Source organism: Balaenoptera ricei, chromosome 1, assembly GCF_028023285.1.
Source record: "Balaenoptera ricei isolate mBalRic1 chromosome 1, mBalRic1.hap2, whole genome shotgun sequence".
Classification (NCBI taxonomy): Eukaryota; Metazoa; Chordata; class Mammalia; order Artiodactyla; family Balaenopteridae; genus Balaenoptera; species Balaenoptera ricei.
Window position 1 is genome coordinate 4,899,456 of NC_082639.1, and position 26,473 is coordinate 4,925,928.

The window sequence follows — 26,473 nt, forward strand, 5'->3', positions numbered from 1 at the left end:
TTTCTTTTGCCCTACCCAGGTACGTGGGGATTTTCTTGCCTTTTGGGAAGTCTGACGTCTTCTGCCATTGTTCAGTAGGTGTTCTGTAGGAGTTGTTCTGTAGGAGTAGCTGTATTTCTGATGTATTTGTGGCGAGGAAGGTGACCTCCACATCGTACTCCTCTGTCATCTTGAAGGTCCCCCCAGGTTGACTTCTTTAATTTTTGAAATGTGGGCTGGGAGTGTCCTAGGCACGTGAGAAATGTTATGTGCATGTTGTATATATGTATGTCTGTGTGTGTTCTGTGTATGTGGGTAAGGATGAGGTGTGGTGGTAAGAGCTGTCTTGGTGGGAGTTGTACTCCCACACGAGTGTGCAGAGCTGAGTGGGCAGCACTAAGCTGGTAAGAGTCTGCTTGCTGGATCCGGCAGCCTCCCCTCTGCTGTTCAGTCCACCGCCAGCACCCTGTGCCTCCGGGAGAATCATTCTTTCCTTTTGTAGGATGGTTTGGAGGATTCCATGAGTTAACAGGGGCAACACGTAACATAATAATTATAAAACATTAGTTCACTTGCCCATGGTTGGTAGTAAATAAATGTTAAATAAGACACTAAAAGCACTAACTTTATATAAAGTAAAAGGTTGATATGTTGGATTACATTAAAATAACTTCTGTTTATTGAAAGACGCTATTAAGTGAATGGAAAGTCAAGTCATAGCGTGGGATTGGCCAACAGAATGTAATATAATCAGAATATTTTGAGAAGTCCTGCAAGTTAGTAAGAAAGAGACAGACAAGCCCAATAGGAAAATGGGCAAGGGACTTGAACAGGCACTTCACAGACGGTCAGTAAACATGGGAAAAGGTGCTTCACCTCATCAGTCATCAGACAGACATAGAATAAACCACAGTGAGATGCCATCACACACCCAGATGACTGCATTCAAAAAGACAATGTCAGGTGCTGGCAAGAAACAGAGCAGTGGGGGCTTTCACGCACTGCTGAGGGTCATCTACATCAGTGCTGGAAATCTAGAATTATCTAGAATTGTCTGCACCGTGTGTCTCAGCAGTTCCTCTGCTGATGTATGTTCCCAACAGAAGTATGTGCATATACGTTCCAAAGACATGTGCAAGAATGTCCTCAGGAGTGTGATTCCAAATTCCTCAAAACTAGAACTGCCCAAATGCTCACAACAGAATGGAAAAATTAATTGTGATATATTCATATACTGTAACCTGGACAGCCATGAAAATGAATGAACTGATGGTATATTCAGGAAACGAATAACTCTCACAAACATAGTACGGCATGAAAGAAACCAGACTCTCAAATTTATTTATTATATGATTCTGGATACAAGTTCAGAACAGTTCAAAACCAGGAAAAATAATTTATGGTTGTAGTCAGGAGTAGTTACCTTTGGGGAGTAGGGAGGGTGTATTAGTGGAGCTTCTGGGGTGCCTGTAAGGTTCTGTTTCTTGATTTTGGGTGTGATACATGTACAGAGACACAGGTACACTTATGACTTGTGTTCTTTTTTGTATGTTACATTTCAATAAAAAGTTCATTGAAATGGTATATGGTATAAAATAGTTTATTAAAATGCAGTGAGGAGTGAGCAAGGAACAGCTGTGTGCAACAGCATGGAGGAATCTCACAAAATACAGTGTTCGATTCTGTGTTTACGAAGTTCAAAAAGAGCCAATGCTGAGCTATTGTTTAGGGAAACAAGTAGCTGGTGTGTATCAGGATTCAGTCAGGGAAGCAGAACCACTGGGAGTATTATGGAATAAGAGATTTATTTATTACAGAAGTAAGTCTGTATATAATCCTGGGAGAAGTTGAAAAAATAGAGCCCAGAGGAGGAATTAGAAGGTCAGAGAAGGGTCATGAACCACGTCCTGAAACACTGGGGTGGGTGGCCCAGGCAGCCTGCCGGGGTCTGGGAGACTTCTGGGAGGACAGGCAGTCCTTTCATGTGTTTGCTGCCCAGCCTCTAGTGTTAGGGGAACTAAAGCTAGTGTCCAAAGAGGAAACATGTGGATGAGCTGGAACTCTCTGGCACCTCAGTTTCTATCTGTCACCATATCTAACCGTGCAGGCATTCAGAGAGTGGAGGCTATTCTGTTCCACCTTTTAAATCTTGGGCAGACTCAGGGAAGGGGATCCTGGGAAATTCCAACTTAACCACATCGATGGAGATAAAAACTGCCACGGTGATGGTCGCGCAACTCTGTGAATATCCTAAAAGTACTCTTTATGGTATGTGAATTATATCTCAATAAAGCTGTTATTTAAAGAAAACTGCCACAGGTTATGAAAACTCTAAAGAAAAGCAAGGAAATAATTGGTACAAAAGTCAGGATAGTGGCTACCTTTGGGAGAGAGGAGGGGTTGTGAAAAGCAGTTTTGGGGTGTTAAAAACTTCCCCCTTGTAGGTTGCGGGGGGCGTTCCACAAGTGTTCGCTTTATTATTATACAGTCTTGGTAAACACATATTGCAGAACACACAGAAGACATGAATTCACAGTCTAGTGTGGTGGGCGGAGAAATCAGTGCCGTTTATAAGGTTATGGGGGTGCCGTATGCTGTAGTCTTCGTTTTCTAGTTTTTTAATAACTGGAAGATGTTAACATGGCTGATTGAAATGCTCCTTCTTGAGATCTGGAAGTTTCAGTAGTCATGGCTTCCTATCAGTTTGTATCCATGTCACTCTGAACTGGAGGGTAGTACCTGTGGTCTTTTTTTTAACAAGGCCTTCATGTCTCCTGACAGGTCTGTGAGTGAGTTTTGAAAATAGGTTAATGGGATATTTCTGTCACTTCACTGTATATATTTGATTTTAAAATTTGAACTAAGATTTCTTTGTGCTTAAAAGTACATTTTACAGATTTATTAAAACTTTCATATCAAATCCTTTTTGATGACCTGAGAAATCAAAACATTCTTATCATCTAACTTATTGGAAAATGCCTTTATCTACTCTCCATTTACATGGAGCCACTTTTCTTTTTTTTTTTTTTTTTTTTAACTGGCAGGTAAGTTTTTTTTTTTAAATTAATTTATTTAATTTATTTATTTTTGGCTGTGTTGGATCTTCGTTTCTGTGCAACGGCTTTCTCCAGTTGCGGCAAGCAGGGGCCACTATTCATCGCGGCGCGCGGGCCTCTCACTATCGTGGCCTCTCTTGTTGCCGAGCACAGGCTCCAGACGCGCAGCTCAGTAGTTGTGGCTCACGGGCCCAGTTGCTCCGCGGCATGTGGGATCTTCCCAGACCAGGGCTCGAACCCGTGTCCCCTGCATTGGCAGGCAGATTCTCAACCACTGCACCGCCAAGGAAGCCTGCCGCTTTTCTTTTGAATGTTTGTTATGGCTCTTTTATTCTCTTTGTAATGAGGAAGCAATTGCCCAAATAAAGAAAGATATGCAGCTGTCCTGCCTGGGGCTGTAGTTGTACCATAGTTAGGAAATAGATGTGAAGTTTTTTACAAAAGTTCAAAAACAAAGTGTCTTGTACTATTTGTATGCAAAGACTAGGACAGTTTTTGCTGTAGTTATGTAGACTTTTAGCTTCTTTTCTTGGTGTAGAACTATATCTATCTATCTCATGTTTTTTGAATGAGATGATTTAACTCCTTAACTAACAGGAGCCCTTGAACAAGTGATTTTTACACGGGTTAAATTTATAATACAGAGCCTCATTAGTATTACTTAGAGTGCTTCTAAGCTATTTGTAAAACTTCAGAGATACATTTGTTACCTAATGAGATTACAATTTGAGTCAAATGTCAGTCTTCATAGTTTTCCATTAAGAAATATATTTTTGATAATTTTTATAAACCAGTTTGTTAAGTAAGCATCATGTCTGTTAATCTTACTCAGTGACCACTCTGAGTGCCTACTGTGTGCCCAAGCCCTGAGGTAAGCCTGGCCATTCAGAGGTGAATAAAAGGGGGTCACAATCATATGGGGAAGACACATAAAAAATAATTGCAAAGTGGTGTGATAAGGGATATAATGGAATTGTGAGGTATGTGTGTACAAGATAAATTTGAGGCATATAAGTGGTGGATGTTTTATAAGGTATGACACTAAGACTGTATTTTGAAGATGATTATGAGTTTGCTGGACAAATAATCAGCAAGAAAACTTTCCAGGCTGAAGGAACCACATGAGCAAAGGATTGGAAGAAGGCAGTAGTTTGGCTTGCTTGAGTAATTAGGTATGGCTGGGTCAGGGTTTAAGGAGAGAGAGAGATGAATTAAGGTTAGTGAGGTAGGCAACAACCAGCTCACAGAAAGCCTTGTATGCCATGCTGGGTTTACATTTTTACCTTACAAGTAGTCAGGATCACTTGAAAGATTTTAATTAGAAAAGTAGAATGATCAGATTTTCATTTTACACAGTCACTCTGTGGGCAGTTTAGAGAATGGTTTGGAGGGAAGTTGGGAATTGGGGAGGAATCCATACCAGAGATAATTAAGACCTATTTTAATGCAGCGGCAGTAGAGAAGGATCTGACCAGAGACCTAGAATCAGTAGGATATATCATGACCTCTAAGATGTGATGGCAAAGGAGAGGAGGAATTACTGAGATTCTGGCTTGAATGATAGTGGTATGTAGATAATGAAATACAGAAAGAAAAGTAGGTTTGAGGAGGCACTAAAATTATATTTGTATAGTGGGTCTTAGAGAGTGCCTGTGGAACATGTAGGTAGAGATCTTAGAAGGCAGTTGGATATAGATCTGGGAAGTCAAGAGAGAGCTGGAAGAAACTGACAGTACAGGTGAACAAGGAGAGTAGGGAGAATGAGAGAAGAGAAAGGTTCTAGTAATGAACGGTTTCCGTCATCTTCTCTGGAGCATGAGACTGAATAAGGGAAATGGGAAGAAAATTAAGCTTGTAAAGGAGACTCAGAAGGACTAGTTGAAGAGGAATAGAGCTGAGGGGTTACAGAAACCAAGGGAAGTTGGAGTAGCGAGGAGAATGAACAGAAGGGTCAGCAGTGCCAGATTGCAAAGTAAAATTATATAAATATCAAGAAAATAGTTTTTGATTTATAAGAGATTTGTACACTATTTAGAGGAGGAAATAGAGGGTTAATTATTTAAATGAATTTGGGACAATTGGCTTACCAATTAAAAAAATAAGTTAAATCTATCTCATACCTTATACCAAAATAAGTCTAAAGAAGTAAATGTAAAAAGTGGAAATGATAATACACTAGAAGAAAATATGAGTCTATATTTACATAATGTTCAGTGTTCTTATCATGACATCAGAATTAGAAAGGAGAAGATGGATAAATTGGACTACATATAAATTCACCATTTCTATGTGCTAAAAATACCATAAAATTAAAATGTAAATGGGAAACTAGGAGAAGTATTTGTCACATATTTGACAGAGGTTTAATAACCTTAATATATAAAAGATCTATCAGTAAAATGTATGACTGGAGATTTCTGGTTAAGCTGTGATGAGTAACAGGTTAAGCAGTTACTCATCGAAGATGTATTTATCTACCTTCCAAAATTTTGGTAAAATGACAGAAAAGAATCACAAAATACAAACCCACAAAGATAGAAAATATGGGAGTGGGGAAATTTTTTGTTAATGGTGTACAGAGTGGTTGGGCCCTCTTTCCTGCAAGTAGAAAAGCTGGACAAAATTTAAAACAAAATTTGTGTGAAGGTAATAGAGGTAACAACAGTGAAGATTTGTGGGCTTGAGATCTGGGGAAGTAAGGAAGCTCATAGATGCAAGACCAGATTTGCATCCACTTCTGCCCTGGAGGATCGATCTGCTGATTCAAGAAGAAGCAAGCAAATGAGAAGTTGGAAAGCTGAGGAGATTTTGATAGATTTAAGGAACTGGAGAGTGGGGGACAAAAATTGGAGTTTGGTATAAGTCAGGGAGGAAGGGGCCCTGGAAAACTCCTTAGGCTTTGAATCCCAAAGACCTGTATCCTGGGAACAGTGATCTCTGAGAAGTACTGAAGTTGAATTTCAAATCCCCTCGGTCCTTGATTAGATCAAGGTGATCTTGACAGCACCAAATGTGAATTCTTTCTGGAAGAAGATAACATCACCCAGAGCCTCAGATGATCTCTACATTTATTTACAGTGTCTGGTACTTACCCACCAGATGAGAATTTAGGACAATTTGACCGAAAATCCAGAGGAACAGCAGACTATGCCAATGGATTGTCAGCGATCCAGATAATAGAGTAATTAAATACCATCACATAGTATATAATATGTTTAAAGAAATAAAAGACAAGATTAAGGATCGGGGAACTAGAACTAGAAAAAATAAAGAACAAAACGTAAATTCTAGAATTGAAGAACTATAACTGAATTAATTGAGATTAAGATCTCAATAGATGGGTTTAACAGTAGATTTTTAGTAGTAATAAATTGAAAATAAATATTCAAAATGATAAAATACAGAGAGAAAAATAGTGGGAAATACATAAAAGATTCTAAGAGACATGGGATTCAGTGAAAATATTTAACAATGTGTAATTGAAATCTGAGTAGGAAAGGAAGGAGGAATAGTACAGAAGCAATATTTGTAGAGATAATGGCTGAGAATTCTCTATAACAGACAAGCCTCTCAAATCAAGAAATACTGTAGACCCTGCACCAGATACATTCAAATAAAATTTCACTGAAACATAAGATTGCTGAAAACCAAAGATAATGAGAGAATCTTAAATACCTAGAGAAAAATTATGTATTACATTCAAAAGAGCAATAAGGCTGACAGCTGATTTCTCAACACAAGCAATAGAAGTCAGAAGACAATGGAACAGTATTTTCAAAATGTAAACAGTATTTTCAAAATGTAAACAGTATTTTCAAGAAGGTAAACTGCCAGACTGGAATTCTATACCCAGCAAAACATCCTGCAAAAGGGAAGGCAAAAATATCATCCTTTTAGATCAACAAAATGGAAAGAATTAATACACACCAGACCTGCACTAAAGGGGAGTAATAATAAAGATTCTTCTTTGGGCAGAAGGGAAATGATCCTGGATGGCAGCTTTAAGATGTAGGAAAAGGTGAAAACCAAAGAGAGGGTAAATGCAAATGAATGTTGATATATGAAACAACAATAATAATGTCTTGTGTGGTTTAAAATATGTATGCAATTAAAAATTTTAATAATAGCATATAAGTTGTGGGGATGTAAATAGGGTTAGTATCCTGTGGTCTTTGCATTGTCCAGGAAGTAGTAAAATTATTAATCTACTTGAGACTTTGATAAGTCAAGGATGCATATTGTAATCTCTAGGATATTCATTAAAAGAACAGTGAAAGAATATATACCTACTAGCTAATGGAGAGGAAATATAGAGGAGGAGGAGAAAGAGGAGTAGTAGTAGTAGTTAGTAGTAGTAATAGTAGTAGTAGTAGTAGCCCAAGGAAACTTGATTAATCCAAAAGAAGACAGAAAAGGAACATAGAGTTTGTGGGAATAGGAAGCAAATGGTAAGATGATAGATTTACACTCAGGATATCAGTAATTATATTATTGATAAATAAAAATGAACTAAAAATTTCAATTAAAAGACAAAGATTGAGAGATTAAATTTTTTTAAAAAAGGTGGATCAGAACTCTGTACTGCTTGCAAGGATGCATAAAAGTGGAAGGAAAGTAAAATGGTAGAAAAAGACATATCACTCAAACACTAACCGAAAGAAAACTGGTGTACCTATGTTAATAAAGTGGAATTTAGGGCAGAAAAGCATTATTAGAGATAAAGAGAGACATTTCATAATGATAAAATACTCAATTCAATAGTTCTGTGTCTGTACGTGCCTAAAAACATGGCCTCAAAATACACAAAGGAAAAATTGGCAAAACTAACAAAGAATAGACACATCCACAATCATAGTGGGAAGTTTTAATATACTTTATTAACTGATTGAATAAACAAAGAATCACTATTGATGATCTCAGTAACACACCTAACATTCTTGACCTAATTGAGGTCACAGTGGGTTTGCCAGTAGATTAGATACAGTAGGAGAGACCTAGGAGATTGAAAATAACAAATATTGAAAATGAAATATAGAATAAAATGAAATATGAAATAAATAGGACACTGCACCCAATAACTATTAGATTATACATGCTTTTTATATACACATGGAACATTTATAAAAATTGCTGATCTATAAAGCAAGTGTTGACAAATTTCAAAAGATTTAAATCAGAGTATCAGACTTATTACAAAGATAGGTTTACTATTTGAAAAATCAATCAGTAGAAATCACTGAGTTAATAGGGTAAAGCAGAAAAATAATGTAATAATGTCAGTCGATGTAAAAATTGCCTTTGGTAAAATTCAGCATCTGTTCAAAATGAAATCCCTTAAGACATCATGAGTAAAAGGTAAATTCCTTAATTTGATAGAGATTACTCTGAAAAATCCTATAGCAAACATCATGTTTAATGGTGAAGTGTTGAAAGTTTTCCTCCTGAGACTGGGAATAGAAATAAGTTATTTTCACCATTACCACTACTTTATTAATTATTTTATTTAGAGACCCTACCTAGTTCAATATGACAAGAAAAATAAAAGGTACAAGGATCAGAAAGGAACGAATAGAACTGTTTTTGTAGATGACATGATTGTGTATGTAGAAAAAAAATCTCCTGTAACTTATTGTAATTAATAAATAAGGTTGCAAGATTCAAAGTAACTCTGGACACAATTGGAATTTTGTGTATCAACAACAAATAGAAAGTGAAATAAAAATATCATTTGTAGTAACATACACAATCAGATTCTTCAGAATAAATGTAAAGAAATGTAAAGCATCTATACAGGGAAAAATAAACACTGAGAGAAGTTAAAGGTCTAAATCAATAGATGGATATACCATGTTAATGGATTAGAAGAATCAGTGTTGTAAGATGCTGATTCTTCCCAAATTCAACTATGCCTTCAGTATAGTACTAATCAAAATGCCAGCAGATGTTTTCTTGATGGACTTGACAAACTGATGTTAACATAGGAATGCAGACAGCAGGGATGGCCAAAATAATTTTGAAGAACAACAAACTGAGCAGACTTACTATACTGGGTAGCAAGACTTATTGTAAAGCTATAGTAATTAAAATAATATGGTTTTAGTAAAAGGCTAGACAAGTTGACCAACCAAGCAAAATAGTCCAGACACAGATCTACTCGGATCTGGACACCTGATTTATCTCACAGGAGGCTCTGCAGGATGGCAGAGAAAGAACAGTCTTTTCAATAAATGTATTTAGTTAGTTAGATACTCATGTAGGGAGGGGGAAGAAATGCGACCCTTGCACTACACACATTAATTCCAAATCTGTATCAGTCTGGATCAAAGCAGGAGAAAAAAAAAGAGTAAATTGAAAGAAAAAGTTTAATATGAACATTTTTAATCGGGTTGTTTGTTCTTTTGATGTTGAGTTGTATGAGCTGTTTATATATTTGGGGTATTAATCCCTTATCAGTCATATCATTTGCAAATATTTTTTCCCACTCGGTAGGTTGTCTTTTCGTTTTGCTGATATAAAACATAATTAAAAAAAAATGAACATTTTTCACCATAACAGGGAATGGAAGTAATGAGGGATTGGCTCATAAAAAGTGAAGAGAACTCTAAAGGATATAAGAATAGCAGACGTACAGGGTAGCTGCATCCTCTAGAGCTGAGGTAGAGCCCCCAAGGAAGAGTCCCGCCCTGCCCAGGGCTGAGACCCAGGCCTCGTCCCCAGGGCAGGCTATGATGTGAGGCTTACTTTACTGCAAGGCGGAGAAGTCGTGGTGGTGTCACGCTGGCGCCCTGGGGGAAGCTGCAGGGGGTTGCTGGGCTGTGTGTGCTGTCATCTCCAGAGGCCTGGGAGGCGGCCCGCACGGCAGGAGCTGAGCGACGACGGGGATACTGCACATGCGGGTGAAGACACCTGGGTTGTAGGAGGTGGGTGCTGTGGAGGAACACACCTAAGGAACATCATCCGGAAGGAAGGCTCTGTGTATCAAGATGTCAAGGTGGTAGCAGTTTTTTTTTTTTTTTATCTCCCCAGGAATAGGATTATGGTGTCCCTAACCCCCGTATTCATTCAGCATTTATTTAATAAATTTTGTTAAACATTCTCTCTGTGCCAGACAGCGTATTTGTCACCAGATACATAAGAGAGGACAAAATAGACGTTGAACTTGCTTTTGCCGAGTCTGTGGTCTAGTAGGACAGCCAGACATTCAGTTGGTCAGTTGAGCTCCTTTTTTCAGACACTGTTCCAGTCCCTGGGGACGTATAGCCTGGTCATCAAGACACAGTTTGCCTTTAAAGGGAAACAGCCATTAAGCAGATAATTGTAAGAATAAGTATGTATTTACAAAATGAAGTTTGTGAAAGGTTATTCAAGAGCGGAGGACCTAATATAGATCAGAAACCAGGGAAAGACTCCCAGGAAGTGATCTTCTTGTGATGGGAGGGACGGGAGGGTTAGAGAGATCAGTGGTCAGGGAGGGGAGTGTTGTGGACAGAGGCAGGCTTGCGGGAAGGCTCTCCAGGGTGAAGAGCCTGGCACGTCTGAAGGAGCGGGAGAGGCAGGGTGGCTGGAGGGCAGGGTGCACTGAGGGTGGCAGAGGGCAGACAACAGCGGCTCTGTGCCTTCGTCTCCGAGAGGAGCCGGGCTGGAGGCTGGGGGGCTGGGCGGCTGGGCCGGCGTCTAGAGCAGGTTGGTAGGCGTGAGCGACCTGTGCTGGGAGGGAGAGACCACAGAGAGGAGAGGAGGCCGTCATTAACCCAACAAATACGTGAGTGTCTCTGTGCCAGGCAGTTTCTAAACTCCTGGAATAGAAACAAACAAAAAAAAACCCCATCTGCAGGGAGCTTAATTTCTAAAGGAGAGGCTAAAAATAAAATAAGGTGCCAAGAGCATTGCAGGAAAAAAAGTCTATTTACCCACTTCAGATGCCAGTCCCAAGTCCAGGTTGTCACCTGTGCTGCTGACTGGAGGTTCCATGACCCCCTCCCTCGGGTTCAATTAATTTGCTAGAGTCACTCACAGAACTCAGGGAAATACTTACTACCACTTTATTAAAGGATATGATACAGGACACAGATGAACACCCAGACGAAGAGATACATAGGCTGAGGTCTTGGGAGGGTCCTGAGTGCAGGAGCGTCTGTCCCTGTGGAGTTGGGGTGTGTCACTCTCCCAGTGTGGATGTGTTCACATCCACAATCTGGAAGCTTTCTGAATCCGGTGCTATTGGGGTTTTATGGAGGCTTCCTCTTGATCAATTATTAATTCCATTTCCAGCCTCCCTCCCTCTCTGAAGAATGGGGGGCGGGGCTGAAAATTCCAAGCTTCCTTTTGTGGCTTGGTCTTTCTGGCGACCAGCCCCCATCCAGAGCCATCCTGGAGGGCCCCCTCCCCTGTCCCCGCCCCCCCCCCCCCCAACAGGTAGCCTCACTAGAACAAAAGATGCTCTTAGTGCTTTTATCACTTAGAATTTACAAGGGTTTCAGGAGCCTTGTGTCAGGGACAGGTCAAAGACCAAATATGGGAACAAAAGATGTTCTTATCACTTAAGAAATTACAAGGGTTTTAGGAGTTCTTTGCCAGGAACTGGGGCCAGAGACCAGTATATATTTTCTATTATCCTACACTGAGGGACCCAAGTGAGATTAGTTGTAGATGAAGATTTATTGTAGGGAAGGTCTGCATGTTGTAGGGATATTAGTACTGATATCCCCAATTCAAATTACAATTATATTTGCTTTGCAAGGATTTAATTATCCAATTATATTTGGAATTCTTTGAGTTAGCTTTGTTTCATGGCATTAGTTTTGTCCACTGTTTCTCAGTTGTATTAATATAATTTACAGATCTACTCATCCTTCCAGGCATTACCCAATTGAGAGGTGACTGTTTTTAGTAATTTTAAAATCAAATCAAATTGGAATTATATATTGATTTATATATTGAAGTTCTTTTCCAGCCTGTCTTACTTTAAGCATTATACTGCCTTAAAGTGGTGTGTGTGTGTGTGTATGTGTGTGTGTGTATGTGTGTGTGTATGTGTGTGTGTATATGTGTATGTGTGTGTGTATGTGTGTGTATATATGTATGTGTGTGTGTCACTCCCCTCTGCTCCCCCGAGGAATCACAGGTACCTCTTCTCTGTTTTTCTCCCCATGCCAAAGTCTGTTGCGGTCATCTTGCATGCCAGTGCATATGTGTGGAGGTGGATGTACATAACTGCAGAGCATGGATTTTCTATAAAAATTGTTAACCAGTCCCTTATTGCTTACCCAGTATTCTGCACACCTCTCCAGTTATTTTCTTAGGAGAGAGGCCTGCCGACATAGCTGCTCACTAAAGAGCACAAGCATTTGCCATATTCCCTCTAGAGAGGCACTGATCTGTACTCTGAGTAGCTGAATATGAAAATGTTCGGTTCCCTAAACTCTAACCAACACTAGGGATTATCAGTTTTTTAAATCTTTCTTAGTCCAGTGTGTGAAAAAGTTATGTCTCCTTTTAATTTGCATTTCTTTGTGTGCTCCTGAGGTTTAGCATGTTTTGGCCACTTGTGTTACTTTTTTGAATTGTCTGTTCATTCCTTTGTTCTTTTTTCTCATAGATTCTTCACCCTTTTTATTTCTGATTTCTATGTGTTTTTCTTAAAAAAGTGTGTATGTATAATTTTTTCCTGGTTAGAAACCATATTTCAGTCTTAATTGTCTTCATTGCATCCTCACGTCAGTCCTGTGAGTCACGCATTCAAACTTTGACTCTTCTGGCCTTGACAGCATACCTAGGAAAGGCTTCCTTACCCCAGTTATTAATTATTCTCCCTGGATTTTCTTCTTTGTTTTGAATTTTTATCCTTAGATGTTTAATACCCATAGACATTTTGTATATATGGGCAGAGTGAGGTAGAGCTTCTTATTTCTTTTTTCCCCCCAGATAGATGTTTATTATTGAATCATTGATCCTTTCCTACTGATTTGAAATGTTGCCTTTACCTTGTGCTAAATTTTCACAAATACACGGTTTTGTATCTGGATGCTCTCTGTTCATTGATCTGCTTATCTTATGCCTGCATCAGTGCCACATTGTTCTTTCTTTTTTCTTTTTTTGTCCCTTACACATTGATTTAGTTTTTGTCGATCTGAATTGGTGTGAAGAGAAAATTGTTGCTCCTATTGTATTCTTAAAAATCTAGCAAAAGTGAGGTGTGGCTTTGTAGTAGAGGTTCATTTGTTTCTCTAAATGATCTGTTATCGGTTTCTATAAGTTGAGGTGACAATCTTTCTTTCTTTTTTTTTTTTTCCTTTTGGCAGCAGAAGTTGTGGGTTGATGAAGAAAACTAATTTAAAGCAACTTTTCTTGCCACTGAAAATAGAATTGAAATAATCTCTAATCTTCATTTCTTTAGCCATTGTTTCTCGGCTTTTCTCACATCTTAGAACACATCAAAAATAAAAGTATTTATAAGGCATATGGGATTAATGGATGAGTACTCTTGAGATCAGAGACCACTGGTCCGGGGTCTGGGTGGCCCAGGCCCCCTTGCAGAGCATGAGCGAATCAGCATCTGTGACTTGTGTGTGTTGTGTCACACATCATTAGGGACGTGTTTGGAAAGTGCTGATCTAGGTTAAAGTATCCAGCTTTAAATATTTTTCATTGTAAATCATTATAGCTTGATATGAATTTAACATTCTGAGACTCAGACTTCTTTTTAAAAAGTTTTAATTGTGTTAAGACATACATAACATAAAATTTACCATCTTAACCATTTTAAAGTATACAGTTCCTTGGCATTAAATAAATTCACACTGTTGTGCAACTAACTCCCCGTTCCCTTCTCCCTCCAGCCCTGGCAGACACCTTGCTACTTCCTGTCTCTCTGAATTTGATAACTCTATAAGTGCCTCATATAAGTGGGATTGTACAGCATTTGACTTTTTGTGACTGGCTTATTTCTCTTAGCATAATGTCCTCAAGGTTCATCCACATGTCATTTCCTTCCTTTTTAAAGGCTGAATAATATTTCATTATGTACATACCACACTGTTTATCCATTCATCCATCGATAGATGCCTAGGTTGCCTCCACCTTTAGGTGTTGTGAGTAATGTTGCTGTGACCATGGATGTGCAAATCTGAGAGCCAGACTTCTTGTAAGAGTTAGTTTTTCCTCATTTTTTCACCTCTTACTCAGCTATTCCAGTCTGAATTTAATTCCCATTATTCCTCTGAAAGCTCTTTCATAGATCACTAGTGATCTCAGAATTGTTAAAGATAAGGAGCATTTTCCAGTGCTTATTTGATTTCTCAGACATATTCACAAAAGTTGACCATGCCTTTTCCCTTGGCCTCTGGGTTGGCATGCACCCCTGGGTTTTTCTCCCCTGTGTTGGATGTCCATCTTGCTCTCTTCTACCCAGCATCTAAGGTGGGATTTCCTCAGGGCTTGAGACTAGACCTTCTTGTGTGACTGGTAAACGTGGATATTTCTCAGGAAGCAACCGAGGCCCTTCACCTCCTGATATCCACTTTTGCTCTCAGTGACCCTGCCCACTCCCGTAGCTTCAGCCTGCCGAGGGCTCCTATATTTGTTTTGAGCTCAGCTCTCTCTGCCGAGGGCCCCACCAGAGCTGCCCACCTGATATCTGATTCCTCCAGTGCAGGATCTTGTCCTGTTTCATGTATCTGCAATGAGCTTGTGGTGTTCCCGTCTGTCTCTCCTGTCTCAATAAAGGGCACCTCCCAGGTGCTTAAGTCAGACCAAGGGGCCAGTTTTAAGATAAACTTTTACATTTAGAGTAGTTTTAGATTTACAGGAAAGTTGCAAGAATATTACAGAGTTCCTGTGTACCACACACCCAGTTTCCCCTAATAACATTAGGGTGGTACGTTCATCCCAGCCAGTAACCAGTACTGATGTAGGATTATAAGCTAAACTCCACACATTCTTCAGATTTCCTTAGTTTTCCCCTGATGTCCTTTTCTGCTCCAGGACCCCATCCAGGAGGCCACCTGGCATTTAGTCATCATGTCTCCTCAGGCTCCTCTGGACTGTGACAGTTTCTCAGACTTTCCTTGTTTTTGGTGACCTTGACAGATCAGGTATTTGTGTGATGTCCTTCAGTTTGGGTTTGTCTGCTGCTTTGCTTGTGATGAGGCTGGGATTATGGGTTTTGGGAGTGAAGACCATGAAGGTGCAGAGCCCTTCTCATTTCATCGTATCAGGGGTGCCTGCTGTCAACAGGACTTCTCAGTGTGGTGCTCTTAACCTTCGTCACCTGGCTGAGGCAGTGCTTGTCAGGTTTCTCCAATCTAGAGTTACTAGTTTTTTCCTCTCAGAGGTCATTTTTGACACCGCCTTCATCTTTTATGTATTGAATCCAAGACTACTAGTTCCATTTCCAAATAAATTTCCATTCAGTCTAAATCACTCTTTACAGCCACCTCTCCAGTCCAGGCCACAATTACCTGTGCCCAGACGGCTTCTAGAGATCTCCTGGCCCCTGTCCCTACTTGCACCCTTGCCCCCTCCCAACCCAGTCTCTGCCCAGATGCCAGAGTGGTTTTTTAAAAATGCCAGTTGGATTATGGTACCCCATTTCTCAATCCTTTGAATAATTTTCCATCGTATACTTAAGAAACCATCCAACTTCTCAACATGGTCCTCAAGGCCTGTGTAATCTTGTCTGTCACCCCTCCAGCGTCCTGCCTGGCCTTTCTCCCCTTGTTGTCTGTTCTCCCCCTGAGTTCCTTCTACACTCATGTTCTTCCTCCCACGTTGCCTTTTATGTGTCGTTTTTTCTTCTTCTTAGAATATGGTCCCTCTCCACCTTATCATCTTCCAGATCTCAGCTAAATATTATTTCCCCAGGGAAAATTGCCTGGCCCCCTAGCAGAATCGATGAGGTACCCTTGCCGTGTATTTCCGTAGCATCCTGCACTCTGCTCATGGTGCTTGAAATGACTTGTTCTGTGTCTGAATCCTCACCTCAGTGGCTAAGATAGACAAAGCTGGGACCTCTTCTCTGCTCTTCACCACACATCCCGGGCACCTAGTAACCGAGCCTGCCCCGTGGTTAGGTGCTCAATATACATTTGTTGAACGAATGAATTTGTCTTTAAGTTAAATTAGTGAGTAGAACTGCAGAGTGGAAAATCATTACTCTTCCTTTTTTTGTGTGCAAGTTCTTGAATTTATATCTGTGGTTCCCCTGATTGAAGTCCCACATGTATCCTTCTAAATGCATTGTGTAAGGGGCGGTGGGATAGGTACGGTAGTGGATCTAGAAGAGTACATTCCCCTCTGCTGCCCCTGAGGACCTTACTATTCATTCATTGCCTTATTCCCCAAACATGATTGGGAACCTCAGTGTGCAGAGCCCTGTGCAGAGCACGGACATGGGAGGCTGTCAGGGCCGGCGGAACACCTTCCATACCTGTCAGGGCCAGAGCCGTGGAGTAGGACAGACCTGGACAGATGGAGTTTCAATTCCAGCTCTGACATTTTTAAGATTTACATCTTGAACCTTAACTGTTGCTCATCTGAAAAAATGGGGATAGCAGTATCCCTCTTGTATACCTTGGAAAGAATCAGATAAGCAAAAGAATGGAAGATGATCAGCATCATAATCATAGTAATCACAGAGCCAGTGTTTATTGCTCTTTTTTAAAAAACATCTTTATTGGAGTATAATTGCTTTACATTGTTGTGTTAGTTGCTGCTGTATCACAGAGTGAATCAGCTATACGTATACATATATCCCCACATCCCCTCCCTCTTGCAGTCTCCCTCCCACCCTCCCTATCCCACCCCTCTAGGTGGTCACAAAGCACCAAGCTGATCTCCCTGTGCTATGCGGCTGCTTCCCACTAGCTATCTGTTTTACATTTGGTAGTGTATATATGTCAGTGCTACTCTCTCACTTCGTCCCAGCTACCCTTCCCCCTCCCCATGTCCTCAAGTCCATTCTTTACGTCTGCATCTTTATTCCTGTCCTGCCCCTAGGTTCATCAGAACCATTTTTTCTTTTTTTTTTTTTTTTTAGATTCCATATATATGTGTTAGCATATGGTATTTGTTTTTCTCTTTCTGACTTACTTCACTTTGTATGACAGACTCTAGGTCCATCCACCTCACTACAGATAACTCAGTTTCGTTCCTTTTTATGGCTGAGTAATATTCCATTGTATATATATGCCACATCTTCTTTATGTTTATTGCTTTTTAAGTCCTAAGCACCATGCTACTCAGTTTATATTACTTATTTTCATTAATATTCATAGCAGCCCTATAAGGTAGGGATGTTGTTATCTTCATGTTATAAATGAAGAAAATGTGGCTTAGTTAAAAAAGCTAAATAATTTGTCCAAGGTCATAGAAGTAGTAAGTGGTAGAGCTATTACTGGAACCTAGAATTGATTCTAATTGGAAAAGAACTCCCTGTATCTTATATAGCTACCCTATCTTTCAGTATAGCTTTATTCTTTGGGGTTTTAGAGACTTTTTAGGCATCCATTGGCATTTAAAAACTTAAGGGCCACCTTAAGCTGATAGCAGCTGGAATTTGTTTCTTTACCCTTTGGCAGCTCTGACATCTGTGCCTGGGTGTCTGCAGGAGGCGGGTGTGTGTGGAGATTGGAGGATGTGGTGGACCCACCTGGGCAGTTTTTCTTTTCTCTTCTTTGAAGTAAATAAACAAATAAAACATTAAATATTTTTGTAAATAAATAAAATTATTTTTGACTGCTTTGGGTCTTCATTGCTGCGCGCAGGCTTTCTCTAGTTGTGGCGAGGGGGGGCTACTCTTTGTTGTGGTGTGCGGGCTTCTCATTGCGGTGGCTTCTCTTGTTGCGGAGCACGGGCTCTAGGCATGCGGGCTCAGTAGTTGTAGCTTGTGGGTTCTAGAGCGCAGGCTCAGTAGTTGTGGTGCATGGGCTTAGTTGCTCCATGGCATGTGGGATCTTCCTGGACCAGGGCTTGAACCCGTGTCCCCTGCGTTGGCAGGCGGATTCTTAACCACTGTGCCACCAGGGAAGTCCTGGGCAGTTTTTCTTAAAGTGAGGATTGTGGACTGTTGTAGTCAGACTCACCTGGGGTTTTACTAATGCAGATTGTTTAGCTCCTCTTTTGATGTACTAAACTGTAGTCTCTTAGGGGAAGGACTTGAGAAGTATTTTTACAAATGACTTGGTTTAAATAGGGGATTCTTATTCATCTGAAGCTTGAGAATCAATGACTAGAAGAAGTGGGAAATGTTGGAGTCTAATCGTTCTGACTGTCATTGTAGGAAGCCAGTAGAGCAATTAAAGAAAGCACTGCGTGTAGGTTAGTAAGCTTAAAAACAGGTTGTATAGAAATAAAGTCAACACTGGGTGGGTCTGTTTCACTTTTGTTTTATTTCTTATAAATTTGTGTTTGGGGAAATTTGGCATATATTGTATTATTCTTTTTCCCTAGTGGGGATAGTACCTGAAAGGAATGGGTCTCAGTTGTGATAGAGTTGACATAATATAAATGCTAAATCTGAGGAAGAAATTTAAGAATATTTGGTGAATTTGCATATCATTTGCAAAGCTAGGAGTATGTCTAAAGCTGATTTTTCAAGTCTCTTAGAGAAACTGTCATATTGTGCCTTGATTTTCAATTTAGAAACTATGGTAATTTCAGGTTTGTGGCTAATATGAAAGCTAGTAATCAGTATCAAATGTTTTAAATATATAATATTTATGTATTTATGCATTTATTTTATTAAAAATTTTTTTCCAGTTTCTTTGCCCAGTTTTTATTTATTTATTTATTTATTTATTTATTTATATACATCTTTATTGGAGTATAATTGCTTTACAATGTTGTGTTAATTTCTGCTGTACAACAAAGTGAATCAGCTATATGCATACATATATCCCCATATCCCCTCCCTCTTGAGCCTCCCTCCCACCCCTCTAGGTCATCACAAAGCACTGAGCTGATCTCCCTGTGCTATATGCATTTATTTTAAACAATGAGATTACTATTATTATTTCACCTAAGAAGACCAGAACCAGGTGGTTCCAGAATTGGTTGGTTCAGTGGCTTGGAAGGTGGCTCCCACTGTCTCCCCTGTGACTCTTGGCTTCTTCTGCATGGTGGCTACAGCATGTCTGTGTGGTTTAAAGTGTGCAGGGAGAGGGCAAAGTCCCTGCCTTTTGACCGCCCCCATTCTTTAAAAAAAAATTTTTTTTTAAACTAAAAATACTTGATTAATCCAAAAGAAGGCAGAAAGGAAGAGCAAAGGAACAAAGAACACAGGAAATAAATAGAAAACAACAGGATGGTTCACTAAAACCCAACCATATCTATAATTATATTAACTGTAAATGGACTAAACATCCTGATTAGAAGGTGGGAGATTGACAGACTAGATTTAAGAAAGCAGGACCCTTTAATTCTTCTTGAACTTTGTTCTGGGATGCAACTAAGTTACTTTTAAGCAGTTTGAACCTTTAGGGTTTTGCTTTGTTAAGTGGGTCTGCAGTAGTGCTCAGTCTAAGGCTAATTTTTTCTCCACTCCTGAGGCCTTCTACACAGTGCTTGAGTACTCTGCCCAATGCTTGGTGAATTTAGAGTTTTTCAGTCTCTGACCCCATTCTTAAATAGCTTTTTTGAGGTATAATTGGCATATAATAAATTGCACATACTTTTGAGAAGTGTGCACATGCACACACCCCATGGCCATCACCATTCCACCAGAATGAGTGTATCCATCACTCTTAAGAGTTCCCTTGTGCTCATGGCAGTCCCTTCCTCCCACTTGCTTTCTCCTTTTGTGAAATCTTTGAAGCTATTAGGGAAAAAATTATATTGTTGAGGATAAAGTCCTAGGTAGAAAGGTATTTAACTTGTAGTTTTAGCTTTTGTTTTCTTTTTGAGGATTGTAGCAGAAATAATATGATGATTGCAGGTGTATGTTGCTGTATCATTTATAAAATGTTTTGAGAAACAGGCACATAGTTTAGAACAGACTATCTTTGAGAAGCTTGACAGAGGAAATATATTTTCAGAAAGGTTGAAAAAAATGGCAGAGATGGTGTCTGTTGTGGGAAGGGGGTCAGGGAGGGGGTACCTCTTGCTGGCTGTGCTGCCCTGGGCCCCACTTGGAGGAGCCACAAACATGGAGACCAAATGCTTTTATTTTCTTGGTTTTTCAGCCAGGCAGTATTTCTAATATGCTGAAAAAACTAACAAATTCTAACATGAAAGGGTAATAGAAATATAATCCCCACTTAACAGAAGGATATACTTAGCTCAAGTGCATTTTATTCTAGTGAATTACCTGTTTTATTGAGTGACGTTTTGGTGATTTATTTATTTATGTTTATAGATTAAAATTTTTTTCTGCCTCATCACTATAATAAACTTTTGGCTGGACATTTCTCCTTTTACTCTCTGAATACACTTGACGAGATTAGTTTCTGCTGCAGAGAGCATTATATTGTTGAGTTAATAGCCATTTTGTAAAGAATTAGTAAAAGATATAGGGCTCTATTTTAATGGGTTTCTTCAACTGTCTTGTAGCTTCTCTGACTCTCTGAATTTTCTTGGTGCTTTATTTTTTTATTTCTTTCTGGTTCTTCTATGTGTTTTGAAAGTAATATGCTTGAGGTGAGAATGGCAGCATTTCTGTCATGATTTAACCTTATTAGAAATGACATTCTTTGTTCTATGTCTGTTTAGTTGAGAAATGAACCAATTCTTTTTGCTTATAAATGCTGGCTGGTCCTTGGCCCAAAATAAAAAAAAAAAAAACCAACAACAACAAACAAAAAACACCAAACCAAAGCAAAAACCGCAAAAAACAACCCCCCAAAAACTTAGAGTACAAATTGAGCATGTTGGAAAACATATCCCTACAAAAAGTCCAGGAAGTGAGAGCTTAATATGGGTGAGAATTTCCCTGGCAGTCTTCTTTGCTAGAACTCCAGTGACTTGTTGGTCTTGTGAAAGTGAAACTTGGTGTGTTTCTTATTTCAGTAACATAACTCACCAGTGCGGGAGTACAGTTTTCTTTCCAGTTTTAGGTTGAGGATTGGGTATATGCTAGTTATGCTCCAAAGGTTTTAGGAGTTAGTAGGATTTTTGAGCATTCCCTGTTTAGTTCAGTTACTGCTTATCATTTGGAAGAGGACTCTCCTTCTCCACCCCTTGATGTAAAAGTGCTAGTTCTCCCACTTAAGATTTGTTTTGGGTTAAAGAAACCACTCCCCCCCCCCCCCCCACCGCCTACACCCTGAATCTTTTCATGTATTGGTATGTATGAATCCATTTCATTTGTAGTCCTTGAGGCACTCTGTCTGGGGCCCAGGAATGGGGCTAGTAGAATGTTTTGTTGCCTAAATTTCAGCTTGGGCCAATCCTTTGGGAAAAAACAAAAAGCTCCTCAGGTCCCATAGCCTCCAGAATTTGGAGCAGAACTGTTGCTTCAACAGACTTCCGGTTAAGTAGGCAGGTGTCAGACTGTTTCTGTGGGAAGAAGGATGTGTGTCCCAGATACCTACCTCCACGAAGGGGCTCTGGCCTCAGCTCTTCGTTGTTGCGGCTGAATCCATCCATGCTCTCCAGTTGTGCTGGCCCCTGGCTGTTTCTAGCCCTCTTATTACTTAGTAAATTATATTCTAGGATCCTTGAATATTAGGGACGTGGTGAACTCCTTCCTGGTAGCCCTTCCCTTCTTCCACTCCAAATAGCAAACACATTTGAAAACATTAGCTGAAGTCCTTCATATTACAGATTTTCTAAAATCACCTAAAATGTTATCATTACTGGCACAAATTTATTCAGATTGTTTGTTGGAACTTCTAAGTGCCTAGGTGGGGAGTGTTCTGTTTGTTTTGTGTTTATTACTTAGATTATATTCATTTCCATGAAATTATTTGTGGGAATTTGGTTGGTTGTAATGCTTTCAAGTCCTCAAAGAGCAGTTCCTTATACTTGGGGATCACATCATGTTGGCATAGGCTGGTGTGTGCAACTTTTGGCAGGGCTTAAGCTAGTAGAAAATTTGGGCTAACACATTTTTCTGAGTCGGTGAATTTTAGAAATTATTTAGAATTTCGAGAAGCATCTATAAGTATTCTCCTCTTGTTGTCAAGAAGTTTTTAAATAAATACATGTGTTTTGATAATGAAGGGGTACATATATTTGATCTGAATATACTTTTTCTCATTTTTAATAGGAAATATTTTAATAAAACAAAACTTGGCTAATGGTATACTTGCTGGCTTCTTGCCTTTTCTTACAAACGTGCTAAAGTGGTCTGAATAACAGTGCTACTAAAACAACATATGCCTTGTTTTGATGGGGTATCGATTTCTTCTATAGTGTTCAAAATTGCTTGCATGCCTCCCAGCAACAAATACGTATGTGACAGACTTTACATGAGATGAGCATCCCAGATAAATGAAATGCTGGTTTACTTTTCAGTAGCTCTGGAACTTAAAAAAAAGTAGTTTTTTAGAAATGTGGCCTTGAGGCGCTAACACACTTGTGTCTAGTGCATGAAGCTCTGCAAGTTATTTTTTAACAAAACCTAATCGGGGGAACAAAATCTTTATAGAGTTTATTTATTGATTGCTCTAAGCCACCAGTAAGAGTATTCTGTTCCTCTTAATAAAATCCTTTGGAGCAGTTGTCTATATTTTAATATGGAAGTATTTTGGGAATTTGATTTTATCAAGGTAAACTCAAACGTTAGATATTGTGAGATTGAAACTAAACTAGGAGACTGGAAGAAGGAGTGGTACTTCAAGTCCTTTTTCGCTAGTGATGCTCCCATGTGCCCTCGTAGAGGGAGAGGCATTGTTTCTATTGCCTGTCCAGCAACAAGTAAGGAATTTGGATCCTGAAATCAGGGAAGTGTAGCCTGCTCAAGTTTAGTTTTAGCGATAAGACTAAAGATCACTAATAGTAGTCATTTTATTTACTAGTGAAAGGAATATGGAAATTATTTACTGTAACTCCTAATCGTTATGCTTGCTATTGCCGCAAAGTTAATAAGTATGTTTGTCATGATATCCGTGGTGGCCACATGATGCAAAACAAAACCTTAGCCCTTTCTGTCCTTTTAAGGTTTATTAATGTCCTTTTTAGTTTGTTAATGAGGGAGATGAGTAAATAATAACAGGAAATTGAGGCCTAAATTGTCATATACTTTTTTTCTGTTGTTAAGATATTGCTGGTGTCAAGCTTCTATTAATTCTGTGTAATTCCAGTGGAGACAGCAAGTTATTTTGGTTAAAATGTCGTGTCCCTCCCCCCCGCCCCCGCAGTGAGAGTTGAATGTGAGAACAGATCTTAATAGATATAGTTACACAGTTTATTTTATCATGTATCACTTTATTGCTGTCTTCTAGAACATTGTTATACTAAATGTTCCAATAATGGAAATTTTATGCAGCTACTTCAAATGAAACAAATTTGCAAAAACTCAATTTTGGAACTCATTCCTTGAGGAGAGGAAAAAAACTCACCACGCTGTGACCAAATTAGATTTCTGATATGTTGGCAACTTAACAAACACTGTCATTTCCAGAAAACAGGGTCTGGGATCCAGTGGAATTGTCAGCACTTCTTAGTCACTTATAATGGGGGATATTTGGGGTTTTAATATGATTGAATGGTTAAATTTTTACAAAAAGGTAATTAAAATTTGGTGTTGTACCTAAATAAAAATGGCTCTACACGGAATCAGGAATGACTGTGTTCAATTACAGGGGAGTCTTCTTTTCAAGAACTTGATTTTAAATTCTCGGAGATATTAGTTTTACTTACTGGAGCTCCTTTGTTTTGCAGAGATCATGATGCAGCCGTCCTTTTGGATTTCTTTTTAATAATGTGTGACCCTTCACCTTTGATCCCCTGACCTGCATTACCTTGGTAACCATTTCATTTTTTAATTTAATTTCATTTTTTGATTTTGGTGTACAAGCTGTAACATTTCATCTCTCAAAGTGTAACACGCTGATTTCCTCAAATAGAGATACCCTTTTGAGCGATAAATTTGCAAAATGCTGTCTTCATTTTCTGTATTAAAATTCATTTCAGTTTTAAAAATAAAGTGTAATCTGTGTTTTCATCCTTTTAAAATTTAAGTTTAATGAGTGCATTTCCCCATGCAGTATATTTCCTCTTCTATTCATGTTTTGCAATAGCCAAATGAACTTGGTGTTCACGCATAACTCGCATACACGGTGGACACCCAGAGCCCCACCCCTCCATGCCCCTGCCCTGCCCCTTCTCACACACACCCCCTCACGATCACCACACACCCCTTCCTTTGCAGATTAACTCATGTTTCAGAAATAGTGGCAACTTGAACTTACTGGTGTCAGCTGCCACATTGTACAACCTCACATTACGTTTTATATTTTCAAGTGTTGGTGGGAGGAAAAGTTTAGCCCTTTAATTCCATGTACGGGCTGGAAGATAAGAAAGTTGTCTTATTTCCAAAATTCACCTTTCCCCCTCCTTCAGTATTTTATTCTTTATTTGAGGTATAAGTTAAGAACGAGCAACATTTTTAACCTGATCAAAAGTGGCCTTTTGTCTCTGCTGAAACCTGGTCAGTCAGCTGTGATGGTCCATATACCAGATTGCTTTATGCCATATGCTGTTTCATGACTGTTTTTCAGACAATGCATTTTTAATTGTATTCCACTTTTCAAAAAATTCTTATTCAAAAGCAAAAAAACAAATCTAAAAAATGAAACTTTGAGTTAGTTCTTGGAACTGACAAGATATTCCTTAGAAATGTTCTTTAAAAAAAAAAAAATCATGTGAAATCTCCTAGCATGGCCTGCTGAAGCACAGATTATTTTTTAAGTGTCTCATTATTTTATTCTCCAACATTTAATGCTGATGCTTTAATTGCACACAGCTGAAGCTGCTAAATGAGCACTGAAATGGATTTAAGTCCTCTCTGAGCTTTGTTGATACCTATAAAAGTTTATGTCATTCATTAGAACCACAAATTAAAATTAGTTGTAGTGAGCTGCTCATTGGAGATTGGAACTCTTAGGAACACTTCTTCAGGCCTACTAGCTCGTCTTTGTCTGTTATACTTACATACCTGGGAAATTGCCTTTGGCCTGTTGGGTATCTTTTCACAGAATTGCAAAATATCAGAGCTGAGAACTATGAGTAGGTAAAACATCCCATGATTACAAAGCCAGAAAGCACATGGAATGAATGTTGTAGAAGTTAGGAGCATTTATTTATCTAACCTTGCATTTTAAGGTGATTTTCTTTTTTTTTTATGATAATGCTTTCAGAGTTGCATAGGAATGTATTCCGTATCCTTCTAGCACCAGAAGAATAATGTGTAGCTTGGAGTTTATTGAACAGGCGTCACAGGGCTGAAAGGGGCTGTGAGTGGCGGTCTGCTCCACTCCTCTTGCTTAAGCAGCCCTATACCTGTGCCCGACCCCAGAGGGGGAGCTAGCTGATGAGAGTCACAAGCTCCCTGTTGACAGAATCAGGGCCTCTTGACATCTCCCTGAAGGCTCCTAGGTCCTCTAGAGACAGTCGAATACTTTATTCATAAGTCCAGTAGGAGCTAAGGCGACATTAATAGGCACCCAAGAGAAATGTTTTTATTGTGATAATTTTATTTTGCAATTACGTCAAAGAGAGCTGGTATACGGACACATTCATTACCTATTTTCAATGAGCAGTGTTTATTTGGTTAGTATTTAGGAATTCTAGTGAGTTGTAAGCCACATGGATGTAGTTTCTGTGAGCATGATTCAGTGAGAAAACCCTAGGCTGAGAGTCAGAAAACCTGCTTTGGACCAGCCGGGTCTCTGGATGTGCCAGGGGTATCTTGTGAGGTAGCGACACACAAAACTCAGAAACTCAGATAGCAAGACTTCAAAAGACTTCCACGTTAGGCTTGAAAACAGTGAAATCAGTTGTTCCACTTAACGTACAGGAGTGTGTAGAACATTTCACTGATTCGACTTCAGTTTTATCCTGTGTGAAACGTAGATATTATATGTCTCCTACTTGCTTCTTAGGGTTGTTGGCAGGATAAATGAAAATGCGTGACGGACACCCTGGGAACCCAGAAGAAAGGTGCCTTTGAAAGTAAACCTCATGCGAGGGCCGTGCTCTCAGTAGCCGCAGTCTTCGTGCTGAGAGGCTGCTGTAGTGCATCCTCTGGGGAGCGGCCGGGAGCGTGGGCGCTGGGGCCAGGCTGCCTCGTGTCGCATCCCGCCTCGGCCCTTTGCAGGTGGTCGGATCGAGACAGTTATCTTACCCCTCTGTGCTGCAGCTTCCTCCTCTTTAAAGGGGGGTTGATAATAACAGTACCTACTCAGAGGGTCAGGAAGAGTCCTAGGTGAGCTGCTGCACGTGAAGTGTGTGCTTAGAGCAGCAGCCGGCAGGCAGTGTGGCCATGGCTGTGGCATCCGGGC

The 26,473-nt window shown here is 39.5% G+C and overlaps 1 protein-coding gene across 1 annotated transcript in view; it reads left to right on the plus strand.

The window, feature by feature from the left end:
• The window catches only part of LOC132357330 (calmodulin-binding transcription activator 1-like), a 91,704-nt gene extending 67,587 nt beyond the window's left edge, over positions 1-24,117 (plus strand). Inside the window, exon 4 of the mRNA XM_059910743.1 lies at positions 23,853-24,117. Within this exon, the coding sequence (XP_059766726.1) occupies positions 23,853-23,861 (9 nt within the window). The 3' untranslated portion in view covers positions 23,862-24,117. The remainder of the gene's footprint in view (positions 1-23,852) is intronic.
• Positions 24,118-26,473: the final 2,356 nt, after the last annotated feature.